Source organism: Anopheles marshallii, chromosome 3 (genome assembly GCF_943734725.1).
Source record: "Anopheles marshallii chromosome 3, idAnoMarsDA_429_01, whole genome shotgun sequence".
NCBI lineage: Eukaryota > Metazoa > Arthropoda > Insecta > Diptera > Culicidae > Anopheles > Anopheles marshallii.
The window spans coordinates 83632059-83653113 of NC_071327.1; the positions used below are offsets into that span (position 1 = coordinate 83632059).

The following is a 21055-nucleotide window of genomic DNA, read 5'->3' on the forward strand; positions in this document are numbered from 1 at the left end:
AAATTGAAGCTTGGTGCTTGCTTTAGCGCTTGGTACAGACAAGAAAAACAGAACCATTGGACGGTACTGCAATACCAAACAAGAATTGTTTAGATCGTTTTTGTACAAAGGAGGGATGTCTAAAACAATTGACCACGCTTCAATAACGCCAGACATGTCTTAGAAGAAGCTATACCTATAAAACTAAGCTTCCGTCCATTCTCTAATGCGGAAAACATATTTATTTTTCCACCAGCGAAGCGAACTGACGCATTCAGTCAGTAGCGGCTTTCGATTGAAACAAATCATCGTCTCCAGTGACAGTAATGTTTGCTTGTGCTCATCTCCACCCTGCTGACGACACGGATGATGATGATCGTTATGCTGTTGGTACTTGATCGCAATCCGCTCCTTACCATAGCGGACCAGCGTAATTACGTGCAAAATTATCTCTGTCGCCATATTAGCCGTATGGGAATGGCTGAGGGAAGTGTGGTGCCCCCTCCCCTCCGGCACTCTGTAACGCGATCCGTATGTGTACGTGAGTTTCGTGGTGTATACTTTATAAAGCCGGCCTATACAACCACAACACCACGCAATGTAATCTCGCAGAGAGAAACCCCTGAAACACGCACATACATAAAGTTCGCCCTCTTTACGACGCCGCGGCCACTGAGGTGGGGATGATGCTTCTATGAGACACCACGACATGAACACCAACAGCTCCGCGGCGCAGCTAGTACGCGGTTCTGTGGTGCCCGAGGTACCATTCATTCGCAGACCAATCGTAAACCGGGACGGAAGTGTGCGGTTATCTTCTGTCAGTGGTTTATCCATCCCAACAGAGAAGAAAAGTGGATTTGGGGTTTGATTAAGTTGCAAAACAGAAAAAGTTGGAAAGTTTTATCATCAAAATGTGACCTCTGTTGTAGCTTGATCGACAAGTTATTTTCAAACCGAACGTTAAACTGTTGTGTGTGATCGTAAGAAAAGTGAAAGACGATCTTGTTGGGGAGTGTTTGTTGTGTGGTTAAACATAGCAACATAGATTGGGCATCAAGCAACGATCGTGGCGATCGTGTGAGTGTGTGTCGGTGGGAAGCAAAAGCCTAAAATCAAAACAAAACCCTTGCACCGAAACAGGTTCTTTGCGCGTGGACGTTAGCTTTGATGGGAGCGTAAGGCTTCGCCAGGGGTTGTGGATTGCAGTTGGAACAAAGAAGAGAGTCTCACAGAGGACGCTTGTTCTGCGGTGGTCAGAAGAATCGAAGGGTTGATCATCATCCGATCGGTACAAGTGAACCGTTTTCTTCCGTTCCGTTGTGAAATGTGCAAACACGCTTTACTTTTCTGTGCCATTCTGTTCCTCATTGTGGTGTAGAATTAGACGAAGTTAAATTGAACGGGTTTCAGGTGAGATAATCTTATGAAAATAGATCCAAATTTACGCTTGTCGTGTTTTAATATGCTTCATCAAAAATCCACTTTTAAATTTCATTAACATTTCTCGTATGAAAGTTATATTATAACAGAATTTGTTCCCGGTTTTGGTCGATTTTCGTTTTGCTCATCCACAAACGGCAACCGCCCCACATGTCGACCGAATAGTGGACGGTTTTCCTAATGATGACACTGACATCAAACCAGCGGAAAACAGGGCCAGGATCGCGGTCAGGAAAAAGCGGTACATAAAACGCAAACAAGACGGAAACTATTTTTGTCCTTGGCACAGGCACCCGGTTTTGTTGTTTCAGTTTTGCCCTCAGTAGTAGTTATTTTTCTACCTTCGAGATATCATCTAATTTTTCGCAGTAAACACCGCGGACAGACGTCTTACGGTGTGCCGCTAACGCCCAGAGGCCTGAAGGGAAAGATGCAAAGTTTTTTAGGTTTTGAAAACGTTCAATACTTCGGAAAGGTGTTGGGGCACAGCTGAACTGTTTGGGACGATGGCCAAAAATAGGACTTATTGCTCAACGGCTTCTCACATGGGTCCTGTACAAATGATAAATTACAGCCACGTGAGGTGCTTGAATATTTCTTTCTTGGATCGTTTCGAATTAGACGAATATTCTTGGAAATTCGAATGACAAGTCCTTTTCTCCAACCCAGTTAATCAAGCAGCTGATGGATTTCCCCTTTATCAGGAACTCATTACAGCCGAACCGGTTCCAAGTTCTAGACTTGATAGTGAATATCGCCGCTTGGCGATTGGCTTACAGGCCATTAATGGCAACTCTGGAACACGAGGGAGATGCAATAATGAAGCAACCTTATTTGTACCTTTTGACGTAATGCCAGGCTTGACGGAAACAGAAACGCAATCAGCTGCATCGAGGCATCGTGCGAAACCGACGCGCCATGACGCGCGAGACAAGTCCAAAGGTTGTTTGCTCCCTGCACTTCTGGAAAACCAGTCATCAGCATCGTTGACGGCGACAGGCAAATCGCGAAAGTAAAGCTAAAAGTGTGTGCGTTCTCCGATAGAAGAAACTGTCGGGACGAAACAACTTGCGGCCAGAGTTATTGAACGCGCAGCGAGGAAAAAAAATCCGGTGTGCTGCGCTGTCAGCTGATCGCGTGAGTTGTTGCCGAAGCCGTTGACCCAAATCTCGAAACATACCACTCGTCACAATGGAGAGTGAGATTATTTTTATGAAGGAAAGTCAAACGACCCTCTGCAATGTAGCGTATTTGAGTACAAGAACGTTCGTTACCAAACGGTGCTGCTAAAAATATTAATTGACCAAAAAAAAATGGTATGCATCACAAGCAGACGATTGGCAAACAGCGACAGCGAAATTTGTTCCGCATAGATAAAAAAAACTGTCCATTCCATGGCTGTCCACTGGTCAAATGGTGGTCTAAGTTTGCAACGTCGATACAACTTGGCTGTGCAAGTTAATGATTGCCTGCGTTTTGCTTTCGACTGCCTGCTTACAACACATGCTGCCAATTCTTTGTTGCCAAGAAAATGACCACACGCACTTTGGGGAGGGTAAATTTCCATTACCCTGGCTCCTTCCATTGTCGAAGGTCTTGGTGGTTTCACTCTCCATGATGTAATTAACACAGCAGCAAAACACCAGCAGTAGCTCCAGGGCGCGTACTGACAACCGTGTCGACCTTAGCCGATATTGTTAAGCATGGGTTAGAGAAGGAGACAAAGAAAAGTGATCTACCAGTTGTGTTGTACGATAAAGGATCGAAATGGTTTGCATGAAGCGGATGTAATGAAGGGGGTTCTAAACCTGTCGGCTCTATAGGCATTCCATTCTACTGTAATTCCATATAATGTTATCTCCCCAAAATGCTATCCCTCGCCAATGAAGTAATCTTCACTCGTTTGTCACGATCAGATCACCGATCGCTGCCATATTACGGCTGTGTGCCTAACACTCATCTAGAAGAAGACGTTAACAATCAATCTCAATTTTCGCTCGCATCATTCGTGCCATCGTCATCAACCCCCTGTCTTTGTGCAAACAAATGAACATTATTTTGCTCGCGACACCCCGCAAGCGAGGCTTAAAGTGAGATGATCGTTCAACTAGTAGAAGTGTTCATTATACCAATACCATCACTTGGAATGGCAACGAATGTATACCCGATTGTGAGTGGACGATTGAAGCATCAAGTGTGGTTCTAGAGTGGAGGAACATCACACTTGTCACGAAGGCAAGCACATATTATGAACGACGTCAAACAGACGAATATAAGCGAAGAAAGCTTTATTGAATCACTCACCCGGTCTGACGTGGTTTGGCCCCCTGGTACAGACGAATAGTCGCCAATGGTTGACGATATTAATATTTGTTTGTTCGACAATTTATTGATGCACGACGCTATGACACTGACGAAATATTTCTTTTCATAATTTACAATAACATAATAAACATAATAGCACAGGTTCATCTTCCTGGTAGCAATGCTCAATTTTTTGATAACGGTTTTTTGGGTATTGATAAATCGACGCGACGAAGTCCGCGTGCCGATGCGATTATCACCTGTTAATGCGCCAAACTTTAGTGGGCAAAGGTTAAAGTACGGCTGAGAAGTTACCAAATGCCGGTTGTGTGTTATCGCTCATAACAACTCATCCTGGTTGAAACACATGCCATGAATAGAAGTTTGGACTCACCCACTCACCATCGTTTTATCTAATCTATGTTTCGTCTTGTTCGAGTCGGTGTGTTTGTTTCATGATTCTCTCGTTTCTTTTACTCTTGCAGATAGTCTACCACACAGCGACGTTGACCGTGGAAATAGAACGGGAAAATATTCCTTTACAGCTAACGGAGCAAAAACGACAGTGCGTGTGAGCAGTTGCGCTGTAACTGGTTGGGTTGATTGACGCTAAAGTTCCTCGTCTAAAGCAAAGCCTCAACATGAATAGCATAGTAAACCTCTTCAGTAATTTTAAGGAGTTCTACAGTGAAATCAATGGAGCCACACTGACCGGTGCCATCGATGTGGTAGTGGTAGAGCAACCGGACGGTTCCTTCTTGAGCTCACCGTTCCACGTGCGCTTCGGGAAACTCGGTGTGCTACGCAGCCGTGAGAAGGTGGTCGACATCGAGGTAAATGGGGAGCCGGTTGATTTGCAGATGAAGCTCGGAGAGTCGGGTGAGGCATTCTTCGTGGAAGAATGCGCGGAAGACGACAGTGAAGTTCCGGCCCACATGGCCACTTCCCCCATTCCGAGCCACTCGTATTTGAGCAACTATGAGGAAAGCGTGCAGCGGAACGATGGATCCGGTGGGCCCATTTTCAAAGCATTGGAAGCCAATGAAACAACGGGAGCCGCTGGTGAAGGAGTGGCTGCAGGGCCAACGATTGAGATAGGCGAGGGGGCGGTCATGATGATGGTGGCGAGTCAGGCTGCGACGCGCGAGAATGACGGCGTTGTGGAGAATGAATTATTGCCACGATTACGTCGCAACTCGGTTGATCTTTCGAACGAAAATCCCGAACTGGAACGATCAAAGTTTGAAAACCAAAGATCCGAATACAGCCACCGGCGTCACACGGACAATCTTACCAACAGGCCGGACCTGTCGCTGACAAAGAAGGAGTACACGACGCAGAAGCTGCGACAAGAACTGAACGCTGCGGCCGAGGCTGCCGAACAGGAACAGATCTTCCACATGGAAGGTTTGGACGATGGTTCACTTGAAGCTGTGACCAGTGAACAGGTGACAAATGCGGGCGACTGGAAAAACAGCACACCTCTTCCCGCAGCATCAGGCGCGGCTGATCAGTCGGTAGAGGATAAACATTTCAAACCAATCGATGCTCAACCTACCACTGAGGCTGGACCGGCTGGTCAGGCGACTGAAGTTGTCCCAGTCGTGGTGGCAACTACGCAACCAGCTGCATGTGGAGATGGCGCAACAGACTCTAAGTCGAAAAAGAAGCGAAGGAAGAAGTCACTGATGAAGAAGAAAAATACACAACGAAAAAATTCAGCCAGCAGTAGCTCGGGCGCTGGTTCGAACCATTCCGATCCGAACGAAGGAACGGAAACAGACAGTCTGACGGCGTCCCAGGTCACGGTTTCGTCGGCCAGTGGTAGCTCCCTACCGAAAGAGGAGGCTACCGAGGGTGTCGATCAGGAGGTCCCGGATATTAGTGGTCCCACCAAAAAGGAGGGAAAGGATAGCCCAATACTGGATGGCCCAGCCATGACGTCTAGTCATCATGCGGATCTAGACATCCATTTCTTCAGCGATACGGATATTGGAACTGGAGTAAGCCCGCAGCAGTCGCGTCCTTCCACTCCTATTCAAAGCGATACCGAGTTTGAGATGTCACAGCGCGAAAAACCTGTAACGGAGGAAGAACGCTTGATGTACGGTAACTCGTGGAACTGGGGAGAGCTGCCGACGCAGGTTGAACCGAAAGGAGGTGATGCGGAAGCCGGCAAGCAGGCGCAGCACAACTCGATGCTGACTGGACTGATGAGCTTGATGAAGTACAACAACAAGAAGAAACGCCAGAGTGTTCCGGACGGGATTTATCTGTCGGAGTTGGATAAGCTGAACGAACCGGAGATCGCCCAACTGTATTTCCCATCGTTCCCGAAGCTGAAACAGCACCAGCAACAGGATCAGCGTGGCAGTGGCGGAAGTGGCGATGATGAAGATCGCGAGAGCGGTAATGGTACATCCATTCCGCAAAGTCCTACCTCGATGGAAGATGGGCCCGGCGGAAAAGATTCCGACTTTGATGAACGCGACCATGTCGCATCGGGTGACACGAAGAGTATGGTCGATCAATCGATCGATTCCTTTGCTCTGTCTCTCTGTGGAGGTTTAACTGGCGCCGAAGGTTCGTCGGGTCCCACCGATGAACAGTTCGAGCGCCACCGCTTACAATACGCTAACGTGCTGGCCGATCCTAGTGTGTTCAAGTCGTCCGATCTAGTCGTGCGTATCAATGGCAAGTACTATAGTTGGGAAGTGGCCTGTCCACAGGTCATGACCATTCTGGCGTTCCAGTGTGGACTGCCAAACGAGATGCTGGCTAGTGCAAAACAGAAGGAATCGGGAATGGAAGAGGGGAAAAAAGAGGAACCACTGCAACAAACGCAACAGCAGCAGCCGCAGCAGCCGATTGTTGCAGGACGTTGGTGGTACTGGCGACGTTCCGGCGAAGCAAAACCGGCCCCGGCTGGCACACCGCAGACGCCAACCACACCGACGGCAGCTACGGAAGAATCTGGCGATGGTCCGGATGGTAAAACCTCTGCCGCAGTGGGCACGCAAACATCGCGTTCGAATTCTCCGGAAGATGAAAACCACGAAGGAGGTATGGACGCAACAGTACCGACATACAAAAATGTATCGAAAACGGAAGATGGATACAATGGTTCCCTGTCGTCGGAAGATTCTGAGCTGGCATTGGACAAATCGGTAGGTGGCATCCTTATTGACAACAGCAGCGAGAAGACACTGTATCTGCTCGGTTGTGGAGAAAAGTACCGCAAGACGTTGCGTTTATCCTCGGAGCGCATTAAGGAGTTGAACCTTCTGGATGGTATGAACGAGATTGAATTTAGTGTTACTACTGCCTATCAGGGGACAACGCGTTGCAAGTGCTATCTGTTCAAGTGGAAGCACAATGATAAGGTAGTCATTTCCGACATCGATGGAACTATAACCAAGTAAGTGTTTTTGCATAAAAAAGATATGAAACCTTGCCATTCAAACCTTAACATCGACGTAACACTATTTCAGATCGGATGTCCTTGGTCACATTCTGCCCATGGTAGGCAAATCTTGGGATCAGATTGGTGTGGCGCAACTTTTCTCAAAGATTGAGGAAAATGGGTACAAAATGTTGTACCTATCTGCACGTGCCATCGGGCAGGCCAAGACAACGCGTGGCTATCTGCAGTCGATCCGTCAAGGGGATGTGAAACTGCCGGATGGTCCTTTGCTGCTCAATCCGACCTCCCTGATGTCCGCTTTTCACCGTGAAGTGATTGAGAAAAAGCCTGAACAATTCAAAATTGCCTGCCTGAATGACATTCGAGATTTGTTTCCAGAACGAAATCCATTCTACGCCGGATACGGTAACAGGATCAATGTAAGTAATAGAAAAGAGGTATATTGCCTCATCTGTGTTTGATATAATATTATACAATGTTTGCAGGATGTTTGGGCGTACCGGGCCGTTGGTATTCCGACGTCGAGAATCTTCACCATCAATCCAAAGGGAGAATTGAAGCACGAGCTAACGCAAACATTCCAATCGACGTAAGTTGCAAATGCCTTTCATTTTCCTTGTCTTTTCAAACATATTCGCTCATTCTGAACACTACACAAAACCATCATAATTCTTTTAGTCCACACATAAATAAGCTGTGTAAAATTGTACATACGTCTATAGCGATAGTGATGGAAGTGGATGAATCACATACAGCCAAGAATTGACCGATGCTCGGTTAAAGAACAAAAAAAAACTCAATGAAATGCTTCGAATATCGAACACTCGCGCGTGTTTGTATTGCTAATTTGCTTTCGGATTGGTATGTGTTTCGCGAACATTTAGTGTGGATTGGATGTGGGGTTTTCTGAATTTTGAATAACAGGACACTAGCCAAAATTAACGTACACATACACACACGTAGGTAGCACGATCTTCAGCCACACTGTACACTGCTGCATCTTCACGTCGATTCATATAGCACAATTCATCTGGCCATTTATTTGGAATTTAATTTGCAAGCACAAAACGGATTTAAACAGCGGACAGCGTTTGTGCTGGGTGGTTCAAATAAATCGTTTTTTCCTGCACGCGGGTACTTATGTTAGTATTTTTGTTCTTTTTTTATTTTCCATTTATTGTACCTCATTTGATGTTCAACCCCACAAAACCAACGACGAACGACAAAACATACGTGTTGCCTCGCCAACCAAACACACGCGCGAATCGCTTTGCTTCCGATCGTTTTTTTTTCTTGTTTCTTGCACCGATCGCGATCCGTGTACATTTTGGATATTGAAACACTAAATACATCTAGGTATGCTGGCCAGTCGCTGGTAGTAAATGATTACTTCCCACCGATTGAACACGAGACTCCGGAGTCTGAATTTTCAGACTACGACGAGGACGATGACGACTACGATGAAGATGACGACGATGAGCCGTTGCAGTTTCCAATCGAAACGAGCGGCGATGAGCAACAGCCGCAAAGTCAGCAGCAGCAACAACAATCGGTGCTGAGAATTAGGCGCTCGCGAAAATCAGGCTTCGCTGATTACTCTGCTTCGAGCGAGAATGGCTTTGTTAGGCATGCAGTGTAGTTCTCTAGCGAATTCAACCCCACCCCAGCAGCAAGAGCAGGCCTCTCCAGTGCTCTCTATTCCTTTAACACAGGCCCAAGTCATGTGCCATCAACACACGATCATGCGGGTTGAAAAGATCAACAATTCCGTCCTCTTCCGTTCTATACTTGAATGAAACAAGCTCGCTAGTCGAGGACGAATCTTTCGTGCCTATAAAAAAAACTAGTCAAGATGATCTTTAATCGGCATGCAGAGCAGTTTATTCTAGTGCAAAATTCGACAGCATAAGCTAAACGACCACATGCTGTGGGTACTAGAACTAGATCTAGTGGCAATACTCACGCAATAATCCTACAATAAGTAGTCTTCTAGCCACTTATTATAGCATCCATGACCTAATGGGCCGTTTCATCTAATAGCAAGATATCTTGTGTGTACAAAAGTGTACAAAAAAGCCAACAAAAGTGTATCCCTTGCCGAGTTTGTTTTACCTCATGCTCATGCCGGTGGAATCGATACGCGTGCCCATTCCGGACATCGAAACCGGGGTAAGCATGGTCGACGACGATGGAGAAGAATGTACTGGTATCCTAACACTTATCTGTAAGATGGTTGCTCCATACAAGTCCATACCATACCCTACGCTTTATTGCTGTATTATAATATACTCAACTATGCTACTTAGCTTCATCCGTACATGATATCGTGGTGTATAGGGGGGCGCGAAAAGGTGCTTCACGATCACTTCATTATACTATTATCATCTGTGATCTAAACTTTCCCTGACAAAACATCGTTCTCATTCCTGTAATATGTACATAAAAACTGTGAATTTTGTTGGTGCTTTTCCGTGCTTTGCAATGTATGTTGGTTGTTTAGTATGTGAAATAATTTACAATGAGATCATAGAGATTAACAATGCTGGCAGACAAACATTCTTGGCATTCAAATCGGTGTTGTATCAGGCGCGGTGTTAATAAAAATGCACTTTTCTTTTGTTTCATCCCCGTTTTCATACAGTTACGCTAACATGGCTTACATCGTAGACCAGCTGTATCCGCCGATCAAACACATCGAGGAGGAAGATAACGAGTATACCAGCTTCAACTACTGGCGTGAGCCGGTAGCTGAGATTGATTTCAATGCTTTTGACATACCCGGACTCTCCTTGCCATCAAGCGGCTCTGCATCGTATCCAGCCACGTTAGCTTCTTCTGGCAAAATTACTCCCACGGCGACACTAATTCAGCAGGCCTTGCCAACCATTCCCGAGAACTGAAATAAACCACGGATGATAGAATATCATTCATCTCCATTTTAAGAGATGCCAGCACCACCAGAGCACGAACAAATCTTAAAACCAAATCATTTAATCGGCTCAAATTGTACTGGTAAAGATAGGCAAAACAAAAACAATTTCAGTAAAGATGGTAACATTTCTAAACAGCAAAGAAGATGTTAGGAAGAAAAAAGAACAAGCTAAGCTAAGAAACCAATGTTCGGTACAATAATAATAATAATAATATTATTCATACTATATATCGTAAGCTTGAACGAGTGCTTTGGAATGGCGAGGATACTACTCCCCATTCTGATCGCGTTGCTTCCATTTCGCTTTAGGTTGGATTGTTTATGTTTGACAAACAGCAATGGTCCAAAGGAATTGTGTAAGCATAGTATAAAGGAAGGCCACATACAGAGCAGAGGCTTTAGCAAATGAGCTTGACAAAATGAAGATGTGACGCCTGCCAGTGAATGTTTAGTATGTAAGAAGATGTGGGAAAAGTAAGGGATTAGTATGCAAAGCATCAGAAAAGAGTCAAGAAAAGAGGTAGCAAGTTAAAGAATGGTGCTCCTAGCAAGCGAGCAAGCTACTGAGAGCTAGCTGTGATTGAAGGCAGTGACAGAACTGAACGAAAGTGTCCTACCGGGTTTGCGTGAGTGTGTGTGCTACAAAATATGCAAGCAGGAATTTAGTTTAGCAAAGATTGTACCATGATTGTACTCATCGTTTCCGGTTGCACCGGGAACGAACCACAGAAGGACCGACCGTAGCGAGCTATACAAAGAATAACGGGATAGTAAGGGCTTCGTGAATCAGCAGCATCAGCAAACTATCAATCTGCTGATTCAGTCCTAGCTGTGGTTTAAGGAGGCAGAAGTGTCAATGCAAACAAAAGTATGTGATAATTTTTTTCTATTTATTTGATTTGTTCATTTTTAGCATTTCCTAGCAAGTTTGTTTAGTTTTAAATTCTAAATAGTGTCTATTTAATCGCCCAATGTTGTAATGATAAGTGCGAAACGTTGAATTGGGCGGAGCATCAGACAAAGGTGCTTATGCTTACAGGATCGAAAGGAAGCGATAAAAGACACACGGAAAGAGTTGTAAACATAATGAGTAGAACAATCGGTATTTAGTTGCATTATCATGCTAAAGAGAGCACATCAGTGTGTCGCAGGCCCAAGCTACAGGTTTGCTCATCCCCTGTGTACCGTAGTTCGTGGTTTTATTTCATTGTATCAAAGTTTTGGTTACCTTTTCTTTAGTATTAAAATAAAATGCCATCGGTTCGTTTAGTTGCGAACTCGGCACAAGATGAATTTATTTTATCTGATAGGATATCAATGTAGCAAACATTGCTATTGCCGTTAGTGTGTTGCCAATGCAAAACGAAAATAGTGCGAGATAGTTGCTTCAGCGTGAAAATGTTTAGAACTGGCTGCAAATGCAAATAAATCATACCCATCGTAATACACTGCATCACTTTCTAAGGCTTGGTTAATGAAATCTCAAATGGAGGCAATTTTGTTTGTGTGTTTCACACAGTATCACACAGTGGTAACGGTCAATTTGAAAACATTATACCAGCGACGTTGACAGTTGTTTTCAATGCCAAAAAGAACGGTGCGTGTGTGTATGTTTATCATTGTTTTCCTCTAGCGGCACCACGAAATTTCGCACCGTAATGGAACCGGTAAACCAACCGAATCATTTGTATAATAAAACGTATTCCGATGTAAGTATTATCTGAATAATACACTACAAACTTCTTCCTCAAATGTCCCTTGCGTGGTGCGTATTATCTACAGGCGTTACGTACGAACGAGGCGGAAACGGCACGATGGACAGCCTACCGGCAAGAACATATGGAGCTGAAGGAGAATCTACGAATGTACCAAAAGGCCCCTAAAGCGGACATAATGATCCCGATAGGAACGAAAGCCTTCCTTCCTGGTCAGCTTTACCACACGGGAGAGATTATGGTCAGTCATGGATGTGGTTATTTCTCCGACTGCTCCTCAGAACAGGGGCAATCGATCGCAGACCGACGTATCAAGTTGGCAGAAGAACTTCTACAAAAGTACGAACGTGAACGTTCACTGTACAACGACAAGCTTGAAGTTCCACTGGCAGCCGAAGCATTTGCTGGTGGAAATGTACAAGAAATCGTTGAAGCTTACGATGAGGAAGCGGAAAAACGATGGCGCGAAGAGCATCGTCACCGCGTGCGCGAAAGTAAGCAGAAGGAAGCAAAAGAACGAGCAGTAAAAAAGAATGCGGCGCAAGAGATAAGTGACAGTGAACTTTTTGCTAAGTTGGAGGAAATGGAGTTGCTGGAGGAGTTGGAACATGAAATGGATCAGCTGGAACTTCCGACCGGGGAGGATGATGATGATCAGCTAGGACGGCTGATGCGAGGTGAAATCCGGATGAACGAACGACTACGGACTGCACACAAACAACCTGTACCTGAGTCTGTGATGGATGCAAAAAGGGGTTCGTCTTGGACGGAGATTCAACAGCAAACGACAACAAATGAACCGAAAGCCGTCGAAGAGGAAGAACCGGAAGAACAAATCGAAACGACGACGGACAATGAAGAAGATGAAAATGATGAAGAAGACGATATCTCGGCCGAGTTTTCACAGCTTCTAAACGAAACAAAAAATCGCCCCAAAAAGGACAAAATTAAAGTATTCCATGCGAAGCTGAAGGACGTTCGTCGACGGTTGTATCAAAACTCGATGGACATTGTGGAAAAGCTAGATCTGTATCAGCTGCAAGATGAATTGGAGGAAGCATTAGACTTTTTGCTTCCGTCGAAAGAACCCGAACCGCCCATGGTTAAAAAGGTTAAATTTGCTGAACAGGAACATATCAAACTCATTACCAACAGACATCAAGAGCAAACGAGTGAGGAAGAATTACTAAATCATTCGAAACCGACACTCTTCCTTCCAATCGTACATTCGCCGGAGTGTTACAGTTCCGATTCTAAAGAGGAGATTGTGTCACCGGCCGATATATACCGGAAATTTCTCGCGGAAGAAGAATCCCTCAAACAGTTGCAAATTTCGAACCTGAAACCAATCCTTAAGAACCATAATCCAAACCGTCCCCTTTCGGAACAACCAACGAAACAAGCCAGTCGCATGACAATGCAATTGCCGAATTTGTTGGGGGAGGTCGTCGAGCATAGCAGCGTTGACGCGGTAACTGAAGCCGATGTTCAATCGGTACAAAAGCAGCAGCAGCAGCAGCAAAAGAGGAAAGTGAGTCGTTTTAAGCAGCAACGTAACTAAAAGTAAGCATTACTTCCATTATAAGTTATATAAATTTTCCAATTTCCATATCCATTGTTTTCTTCAGATGAGAAATCCTTTTTTCAATATTGGGTTCATTGATCGGATTTTCTATGATTTCACATGCTGATGTCCAGTTTTTCCAATGTTTATTTCTCACACGACAAACAGGCGATCTCTGTATAGAGACCCTCAATATGATGCTCATTTGTATCTTGCTCAGTTCTATGCGCCTGCGTTATTTAAACCCTAGTTTGTTTGTTTTTCCTCCTATTGCTCTTGGCTCTTCACGGTAATTCTTACAAAGTAAAGAAAGACTGATGCAACAGACTGACAGCTCTGCACGCCAATTAAGCCCTGCATCGAGATGGAGTTCGGTGTGACTTAAAACTCGAATTCTGCCTGGTTCTGGTCTCCCTAAGTTGCGATCTTCGGCAGGGATAAGGGAATGGTTTGGTTGATTCTCCTATTGTAAATGCGTTCTCTCCTCTGCAATGGGAGGTTGATTCATCCGTCATGCTATTTTGCTTAGTGTTAAGCCTTTGTTCGTTTAAAGGACTGTTAGGCTGCTCGAGGAGAGTTCTGAGACTCGGTATTACTTGTCGCTACCACCACGCGCGATCTTACGCAACATTCGATTGCCACAGAAGAATGTGAACAGTGCCAGCGGGATCAGGTAACGAATCGTCTCGAACATGTTCAACCGAAGCCAGAAAATGCCAAACAGCACCAGGATGGCACCCAAACCGAGATGGAATCCGAGAGCACCGAGCGATAGTGGGAAGTTTTTCACGTTCACACCCAGTTTGGCCCACAGACCGAACAGGATTACGAGGGGAGCGATGCACAGAGCGGTGAACAGGTCGGATACAAAGCGTGGTGGACGTTTTTCCGGTGCGCGGAACTGGTGAACGATTTCAGGGAGAGGTTTGCGCGAGCTGGCAGCATCGACTGATGCGCTCACCTGCTGTCCTTCAATCACGGCAAACTTGAGCTCGAGATCGGCCAAATGCCATTGGAAAGAGTTGGAGAGAAGCGCATCGCCTACGATTAAACGCACTTCGTAGAGTCCGCTCTTGTGTCCAAAGTCGGAAGCCCGCGCACCAACATCCATCTCGAACTTGTACGCCTTGCTCGAATCCGTTTCGGCCACGAAGATAATTTCCTGCCGGGTTTCCTGTTGGCGCAGCAACACGAATGCCTGATGAACGGTGATTGGTTTGCCAGTAACATCATCGACTAGTGCTGTCTTAAGGACGACCTTCTGCTGCGAGTCAGCATTTAGAACGGTGTCCAGCTTCGAGGGGTGTACTACCGAATGACGTTTTACGCTCGTGGCCGCACTATCAGTATCACCTACTCCGACCTCTAGCGAGCTTACGCGAACCTTGCCCAGTACGCTCACCTGCAGTTGCTGCCGGTAGGAAGGTGCGGCTTCAATGTCCACTCTGTACAAACCGCGCGTAGGAGATGCCGATTTCAAGCTGTACGTGAATAGCGTCGAATCGTCTTTGCTGGGGACAAGATTCACTTTGGAAACGAGCGCATCACCGCTGGTCCGGGACACGATCGTGGTGGATAGTGCGGCCAGAGCAGGTGTCAGGGGTTTTCCGAGCAAGTCACACACACGCACACTGAGCACGGGTGACTCTGGAAGCAGTTGGCCATTGTCAGCCAGGCGAATACAGACCGGAGCGATAGTTTTCTGCGACGCAAGCAGCTTCAACGCCTCCAGCAGCACGCTAACGCCTTTCGGCGTTTGGACAGAGGCACGCGACAGGAAGTAGGTAGCGAATTTGACCGCTTGTTCCGCTGTAATTGGGGCTGGTTTGGAGAGGCTTGTAGCCAGCTTGAATCCACCGTTTACAATAAGTGCCGTAATGCTTAGACCTCCTTCGAACTGAAGCATTTTTCCATCGACTTCATCGGCCTGCACAAACGCTTCCTCGATGCGGTCGTACGCAAATGAGCCGGCTGAACCCAACTCGGCAGCCACAGTGAAGGCATGCCCGAGGGAGTTTAGTGAATCGTCCTTCTTCAATACCGTTTGCAGGTTTTTGCCGAGTGTGGTGCGTACTTTCTCATCCACGGTGAGGCCTGCCAGCTTGGCCGAGTGGAAGTTGTAGTAGATCTCCTGAGCGGTCGAAGCATCCTTCGTTAGAGCCGCCTTCACGGCAGACTCGACCTTTGCCTGAAGTGCTTCCTTACAACCAAAGTTCTTGCGAGCACCGACAAGATAAAAGTTTTTCTCGAAATCCTGCGCCAAAAAGGACATTATTAGAGAGAATTGTGGAAGGGAATACATTATGAATCGTGGATGCTACGTACATTCAATTTCGATTCACCGTGTAGCGTGAATAAGCGTTTGCAGGTGCTGGTAACATCGCCGGCCGGAAGAGCCACATTCGCGGACGCGTAGTACATCGATTGGAGATCATTTGATTTCAGTCCCTCATTGAAAACCTTTGCAAAACGTTCTTGGTCCAGTGCTGTGAGATGACTAGACACACTGCGTAGTGTGGTCGGCGAAGCGGCAAACCCGACCCCTAGTAGGGCAACCAGCGTTAGCAATCCTGCCAAAATAACAACCATAGCGGGATTAGAGTTTTATCGTAAACACACACGCACACGTACACGCCCGGTAGGTCAGCCTCCTTGTAAGCCGGTTGGTTCTAATGATCTGTCTGTCCACTTACCCAAAGGACTCATGATGTACCCGTTGGTGATAAGCGATGCGGGAGCTGCAAACAGGACGTTCTTACGTACAGAAAATTGCAGCCAGCGCAGAAATTGAAATGAATTTACCGATAGCCGATGTACACGGACCACGTCAGACGAAAATCGGAGATTTTGTTGCTCTTGCTGTTCTTCTTGTTGGTGAAATGACAGCGCTTCGAGCGAAAACATGACAACACAACGATTTCGACGCAGCGAATTTAGGTTCGTGCGGACACAACAAGGTTGTGTTTAAACCACATGCGTAGAGTTCTGGGAACACGGTTGGGTTGAAGCAATTTGAACGTTACATCCGTGACTGGAAGCAAACATCCGCCTTACATCCTGATCGGAATAATTGTAGAGAATTACAAACTCCAGAATTTTGTTTATAACTGAACAATTCCTTCGTACTTCAATGATTTAATTTGGAATCCAAAATTCATAACTTTTCGCTCCCTTTCTTATTTCACTACAATATTCGCCTCTTTTCTTCAAGACTGAATGCGTTCGCGACAAGTGCGATAGAATGAAAATACAAAACATGTGTAGCTAGTTATACCTCGGCCTGTTCAATATAACCTAACTGAAAAGTGAAATGAAATGAAATTAATAAATTCCATTTGATTGTTACTATTTGTTTGGATGTGCGCATGGAAATGTATCTTATAACTTTTTTCCATCAGTTTAAAACGTCTAAGAAAATCAACCTACTAACCTCTAGGGAGTTCCACTCACAACACCTACCGGTAGTGTGCTGTCTCCCTCACGCTCGAAAGTGAGAACGGTGAGTTAACTTCGGTTCATGCACGCTGGCAAAGACGCTTGAGCTGCTCTCTCACAAAAAAAGATGGCGCACTTACTTGTGGGACGGAGCCGTGTACGGACGTTCCGTTCCGTGTGTGTCTCTAGCTCCACAAACTTTCAAAGCTGGAGCTAGGTATCAGTTTTCCCCTATCCGGGTATCTCTGTGTGCTGCGCTGTTGTTTTTTTGGGAAACTATTCCGCGTGCAAAACGGGCGATTCCGGCAAGTGCAAAAGGGGATAGGAAAAAGGTGAAAAGTTGCCGATACAAACAATAGGAAAAGAATCACCTAGCGAAATCATCGTTCTTCTTGATCGGTAGAAAGAAAAAAAAACAAAACATCCGTGTATCCGACATATCGCGTAGTAGTCCGTGTGCGTGTGTGTGAGAAAGAGATAGAGAGCTTGAGCGAGATAGTTGGGGGGAGGGGGTGTATAATGTGTGTGCGTATAAGCAGTCTCTGGTGTTTCAAATATGCAAGCTTTTTTGCGGGTAGTTTTTGATAACTACAGCCGGAAGTGATTCGCCTTCAGAGCGACCGTGCCAAATAGTTAAGAATGTGCTGAAGAAGAAGTGATTTCTTTTGTGCTTTTGTTGATTTTGAGAGAAAAAGTACGGAAAATACGAGATATACATAGCGCCTAATCTCAAGTTCCTACAAGAAGGTGTGCAGTTGCGGTGCCGTGCCAAGTGAGAAGAAAACGCGCGTCCGCGTTGGTTTCCTTTCGGATGTGTAGCAAGTGCAAACGAGGCTGCGTGTAGAAAGTGTTTTGTCAGGCGGGTCGGGTTTTGGTCCTGTTCTGCGGCCAAGGCAAGAAGTGCATGTGCAACGAACGAACAAGTGCAACAGTGGGGAGGACACGACGGTGCAAGCAGACGCTGCCACAATCATCAGCATGGGACGCAAGAAAGGATCGGGCAAAGCAAGTAGGTATCAATTGGGGAATTCCCCGTGTTCTTAGCCATTTCATCCATTGACGGTGCCTGGTGGTGACGTGATTAGGAACAGCTGCTTGTTTGAACAGCATGGGTGACCTTTACGATGAGAACATAGGGTACATATTGCTAAACATCATTGCACCTGTTTATTGTAACATATTCCATTTGCCACTAATGGAGTTCACATTTTGAGTAGCCCAGGTACATTAGCCAAAGGACATCATTAACAGGTAAACGGGGACATTTCCAATTTTAATCTAGGACTTACAGTATTCCTGTAGAAATGGACAGAAATTTGCCCAAGAAGATGCAGGTATAAAACGAACGGGGAGAATCCTTGGCCAAGCGCCACTTTCGACCTGTCACACTCTCGTACGTTTGGTTTCATTCTCTCCATCGTGATATAGATGGATGGAAAATTCCACCATTTGCCGCAGCATCACCATCCAGCATAGAACTCACCACGCCAAGAAATTTCGCACTTCCAGCTAAAAGTTTACTGATAAGAGTTGTCGAATCAAACAACCATCGTTGACTACAAGGCATGGCTTACTCTGATCCGCGTACTGCAATCAGACATTCAATCTCACTGTGTGGGGTTGACTGTTTCAAATTCGATTGTGACGCTGCGAGAAACACACATTCCAATCAGGTGACCATCGCCTCCTTCGATACATACTTGAATAGTTTCGCAGTTCACGGTTTAAAATACAATCCGCGTGTTGGTCGATTTGTCGTCGATTCTACCGATCGCAATAGCCGTTGGCATGCACGCCAACAGAGTCAGCGCAAGAGAGACAGCGAAGCATACCGATGGACTCCGTACCTATGGTTTTACGGGGAAATCCTCCGAACGTAGTGTGACGACTGGGCGAGGGAAGGTTTGGAAGCAAATTCGTACATTTACAAATCTATTTTCGCGGACCTACCGAGTGACCCATGATGGTTCCCACTGATGAGTAAAAGCGGGATCTGCTCAGACACAGTTGGGCGGAAATATAATCCCGCGCGCGGAGTCATCTGCTCACCACCAGAATAGCCCGCCACGGAGAGGATGGAACATTTTGGCCCCGCACCAATGTTGTCGTCGTGGAAACATGGACTTTGAAGAGGGGAGTTGGTTGCTGTTGCGTCGACCTCAAATGGCTATGGAATGTACGATGTGAGTGGGAGTGAAGGGCATCGGTTGTACCGACAACCACGTCCCCACCACCACCCTCACCCGGGACCTAAAGTGGGAGGAAAATCGAACCCATGCTCTTCGACCATAAGCAGTGCTTTTATTAGATGTCTATTTAAAGAAAATTTGCCCAAAACGAAGCTTGCGGGGATGAGGGGAGGGAGGGAAAGGACGAGTGGTGGAAAAGTGTACTAGCACACACACACACACACACTCCCGGACTCGGTATGCAACCAAGCACCGTCCGCAAACCATCGACCTCATCGTGATTCTTGTACTGCGGAATGTTTGCTAAAACGACGGTCTATGCATCTCTGTGTGTATGTGTATTTATTTGTATGCACTTGCAGGTGCACGAGTCTCGAGCTGCACGAGCATTGCATTGTTCAGAGGAAGAGGGGGAAAAAACATTAGAACTGTTTGATTTGTTGCCTCTCGCTGGCTCTTAAAAAACAATAAAATTTTGCTAAATCATTTGAACCCCCAACGAGTCACCCAGGTTTTACGGGGTGTTCGTGCACAGGAAATAATGTCCTATCGATCAGTAGCAGCTATGCATGTCCGTTAGGGAGAGGCCACCCATCATCAACCGCTTGTTCGTAGGACGGTCTATTACGTCGTCGTGCACTGGCGAGAGGTCTATGGCTGGGCACACACGTACGTCCACTGGACGTCCAAAATCCACGAAGTCATACAAAAATTCAAAAAAATTGGGTCCTGCCGTGGACGCGTCCACAAGACGTCCACAAAGCACGAAGTGAAAGAGGAATCGGAAATAACTATTAGAATGACGCGTACAGAGCATAACGGGCTTGATCGTACGACAAATGCTGTCTCGCTCGTGCGTACAGTAAAGGATAGGCGTTTATGTTCGGCTTTGCACGACGTTGGTGTGGACGTGGGCAGGACGTGGACGTCCCGTGTGTGCCCAGCCTATGGCGTTAGGCAAAGCGGGCGAATTCCACGAGTCCTTGGTTCCCGCTCGCAAGAAAGCACATGCATCGTCCCTCGCCGGGTGGGTGGAAACGCATTAGGCGCCGGGGTAGAAGAAAAACAGGACCGAAGCGGAACCAAGGATAACCGGGGGAATCCCTGCTGTTTCAAGTGGACTCGACTTTCGACCGGGCTTACCTACCATCCAGCTCCGTTTTTGGTTACATTGTGTCTCGCTGGTGTTGGCGCCAAATATCATGTGTCGAAAAATGGTACACCCCGAGCAAGAAATTTTGCTTGCTTGCGCCCTCTGAACAGTGCAGACCGTCTTCGCGATAGATCGATGCTAAATAAGGATGCGTGACGACGAGTCTCCGCATATGCGTTTGCCATGCACGATGACACTTTCGGTACAGCGAAGGACAGGACGTGTAAACCCTAGGCGGGTGACGCACCCCCGGCGGGTGAGCGGTACGAGAATGGGCTTCGGGATGTGAGTCGTGACAAGCGTGCAGGATGGATTTTTTTAGGACTGTTGTGCCCTCATAAGGGGACAGACCGACCCAGACATTTTGGGTTCTTGTTGCCAATTGCCAATTGGGTACTCAGCACGCCCATCCCGTAGAAGGTTTTGAAAGAGCCCGAAAAGAATTGTGCAGAAATTGTCAACAAATGTAAAATTATTTTAAAGAACTGAATTTTTAAGAGCAGCAGCAAGAGAGAGAGAGAGAGAGAGAGAGAGGAGAAAGAGAGCATGCCATTAGCACAAACTGTAACCGTTCTTCAGCATCTACATTCGATGAATGCTCTTGGAAAAAGCGCTTCCTCATCGTGGGCTACACTTTTTGGCGCTGTTTTTCTGTTATGATGGTGTTGAATATTGTATTTTCCATACAGTGCCTCGCCTATGTGCACGTCCAAACGTTTGCTTACCCTGGCGAGAATCCAACCTAAACGGAAAGCGAACCTTGCGGTGATCCCCTGTCCCTTGCTGCCCTTCTACTCCATTACCTCGCGTCTCCCTCATCACCTCATTAGCAAACATCCGCAACAATAAAAAAGGAAGCAACAAGAGGGAGATCTGAGACGGCGTCGTCGTCGTCGTTGTCGAGCCCTTGCCGAGTT

At 46.3% G+C, this 21055-nt stretch overlaps 3 protein-coding genes across 3 annotated transcripts; 2 read left to right on the forward strand and 1 right to left on the reverse strand.

The window, feature by feature from the left end:
• Positions 1 to 4367: 4367 nt before the first annotated feature.
• LOC128715610 (phosphatidate phosphatase LPIN3) lies at positions 4368 to 10050 on the forward strand. The gene is made up of 4 exons (XM_053810518.1): positions 4368 to 7144; positions 7218 to 7569; positions 7636 to 7739; positions 9792 to 10050. The coding sequence occupies exons 1-4, from the start codon at positions 4368 to 4370 to the stop codon at positions 10048 to 10050; spliced, it is 3492 nt and encodes a 1163-aa protein (XP_053666493.1).
• A 1690-nt stretch (positions 10051 to 11740) lies between these two features.
• On the forward strand, positions 11741 to 13358 carry LOC128715097 (unconventional prefoldin RPB5 interactor-like protein). The gene is made up of 2 exons (XM_053809979.1): positions 11741 to 11791; positions 11865 to 13358. Exons 1-2 carry the CDS (start codon positions 11741 to 11743, stop codon positions 13356 to 13358), a joined length of 1545 nt encoding a protein of 514 aa, XP_053665954.1.
• A 595-nt stretch (positions 13359 to 13953) lies between these two features.
• Positions 13954 to 16067, reverse strand: LOC128716002 (dolichyl-diphosphooligosaccharide--protein glycosyltransferase subunit 2). Its single transcript, XM_053810924.1, has 3 exons — positions 16055 to 16067; positions 15687 to 15931; positions 13954 to 15615 (listed from the first exon to the last, which is right to left on the reverse strand). The coding sequence occupies exons 1-3, from the start codon at positions 16065 to 16067 to the stop codon at positions 13954 to 13956; spliced, it is 1920 nt and encodes a 639-aa protein (XP_053666899.1).
• Between the last annotated feature and the right edge of the window lie 4988 nt (positions 16068 to 21055).

Coding starts and splice junctions, on each gene's coding strand:
- LOC128715610 (XM_053810518.1), top strand. CDS start 4,368: ATGAATAGCATAGTAAACCTCTTCAGTAATTTTAAGGAGTTCTACAGT. Junction 7,145..7,217: donor ATCGATGGAACTATAACCAA/GTAAGTGTTTTT, acceptor ACACTATTTCAG/ATCGGATGTCCTTGGTCACA. Junction 7,740..9,791: donor ACGCAAACATTCCAATCGAC/GTAAGTTGCAAA, acceptor GTTTTCATACAG/TTACGCTAACATGGCTTACA.
- LOC128715097 (XM_053809979.1), top strand. CDS start 11,741: ATGGAACCGGTAAACCAACCGAATCATTTGTATAATAAAACGTATTCC. Junction 11,792..11,864: donor ATAATAAAACGTATTCCGAT/GTAAGTATTATC, acceptor TATTATCTACAG/GCGTTACGTACGAACGAGGC.
- LOC128716002 (XM_053810924.1), bottom strand. Junction 15,616..15,686: donor ACGGTGAATCGAAATTGAAT/GTACGTAGCATC, acceptor TTTTTGGCGCAG/GATTTCGAGAAAAACTTTTA.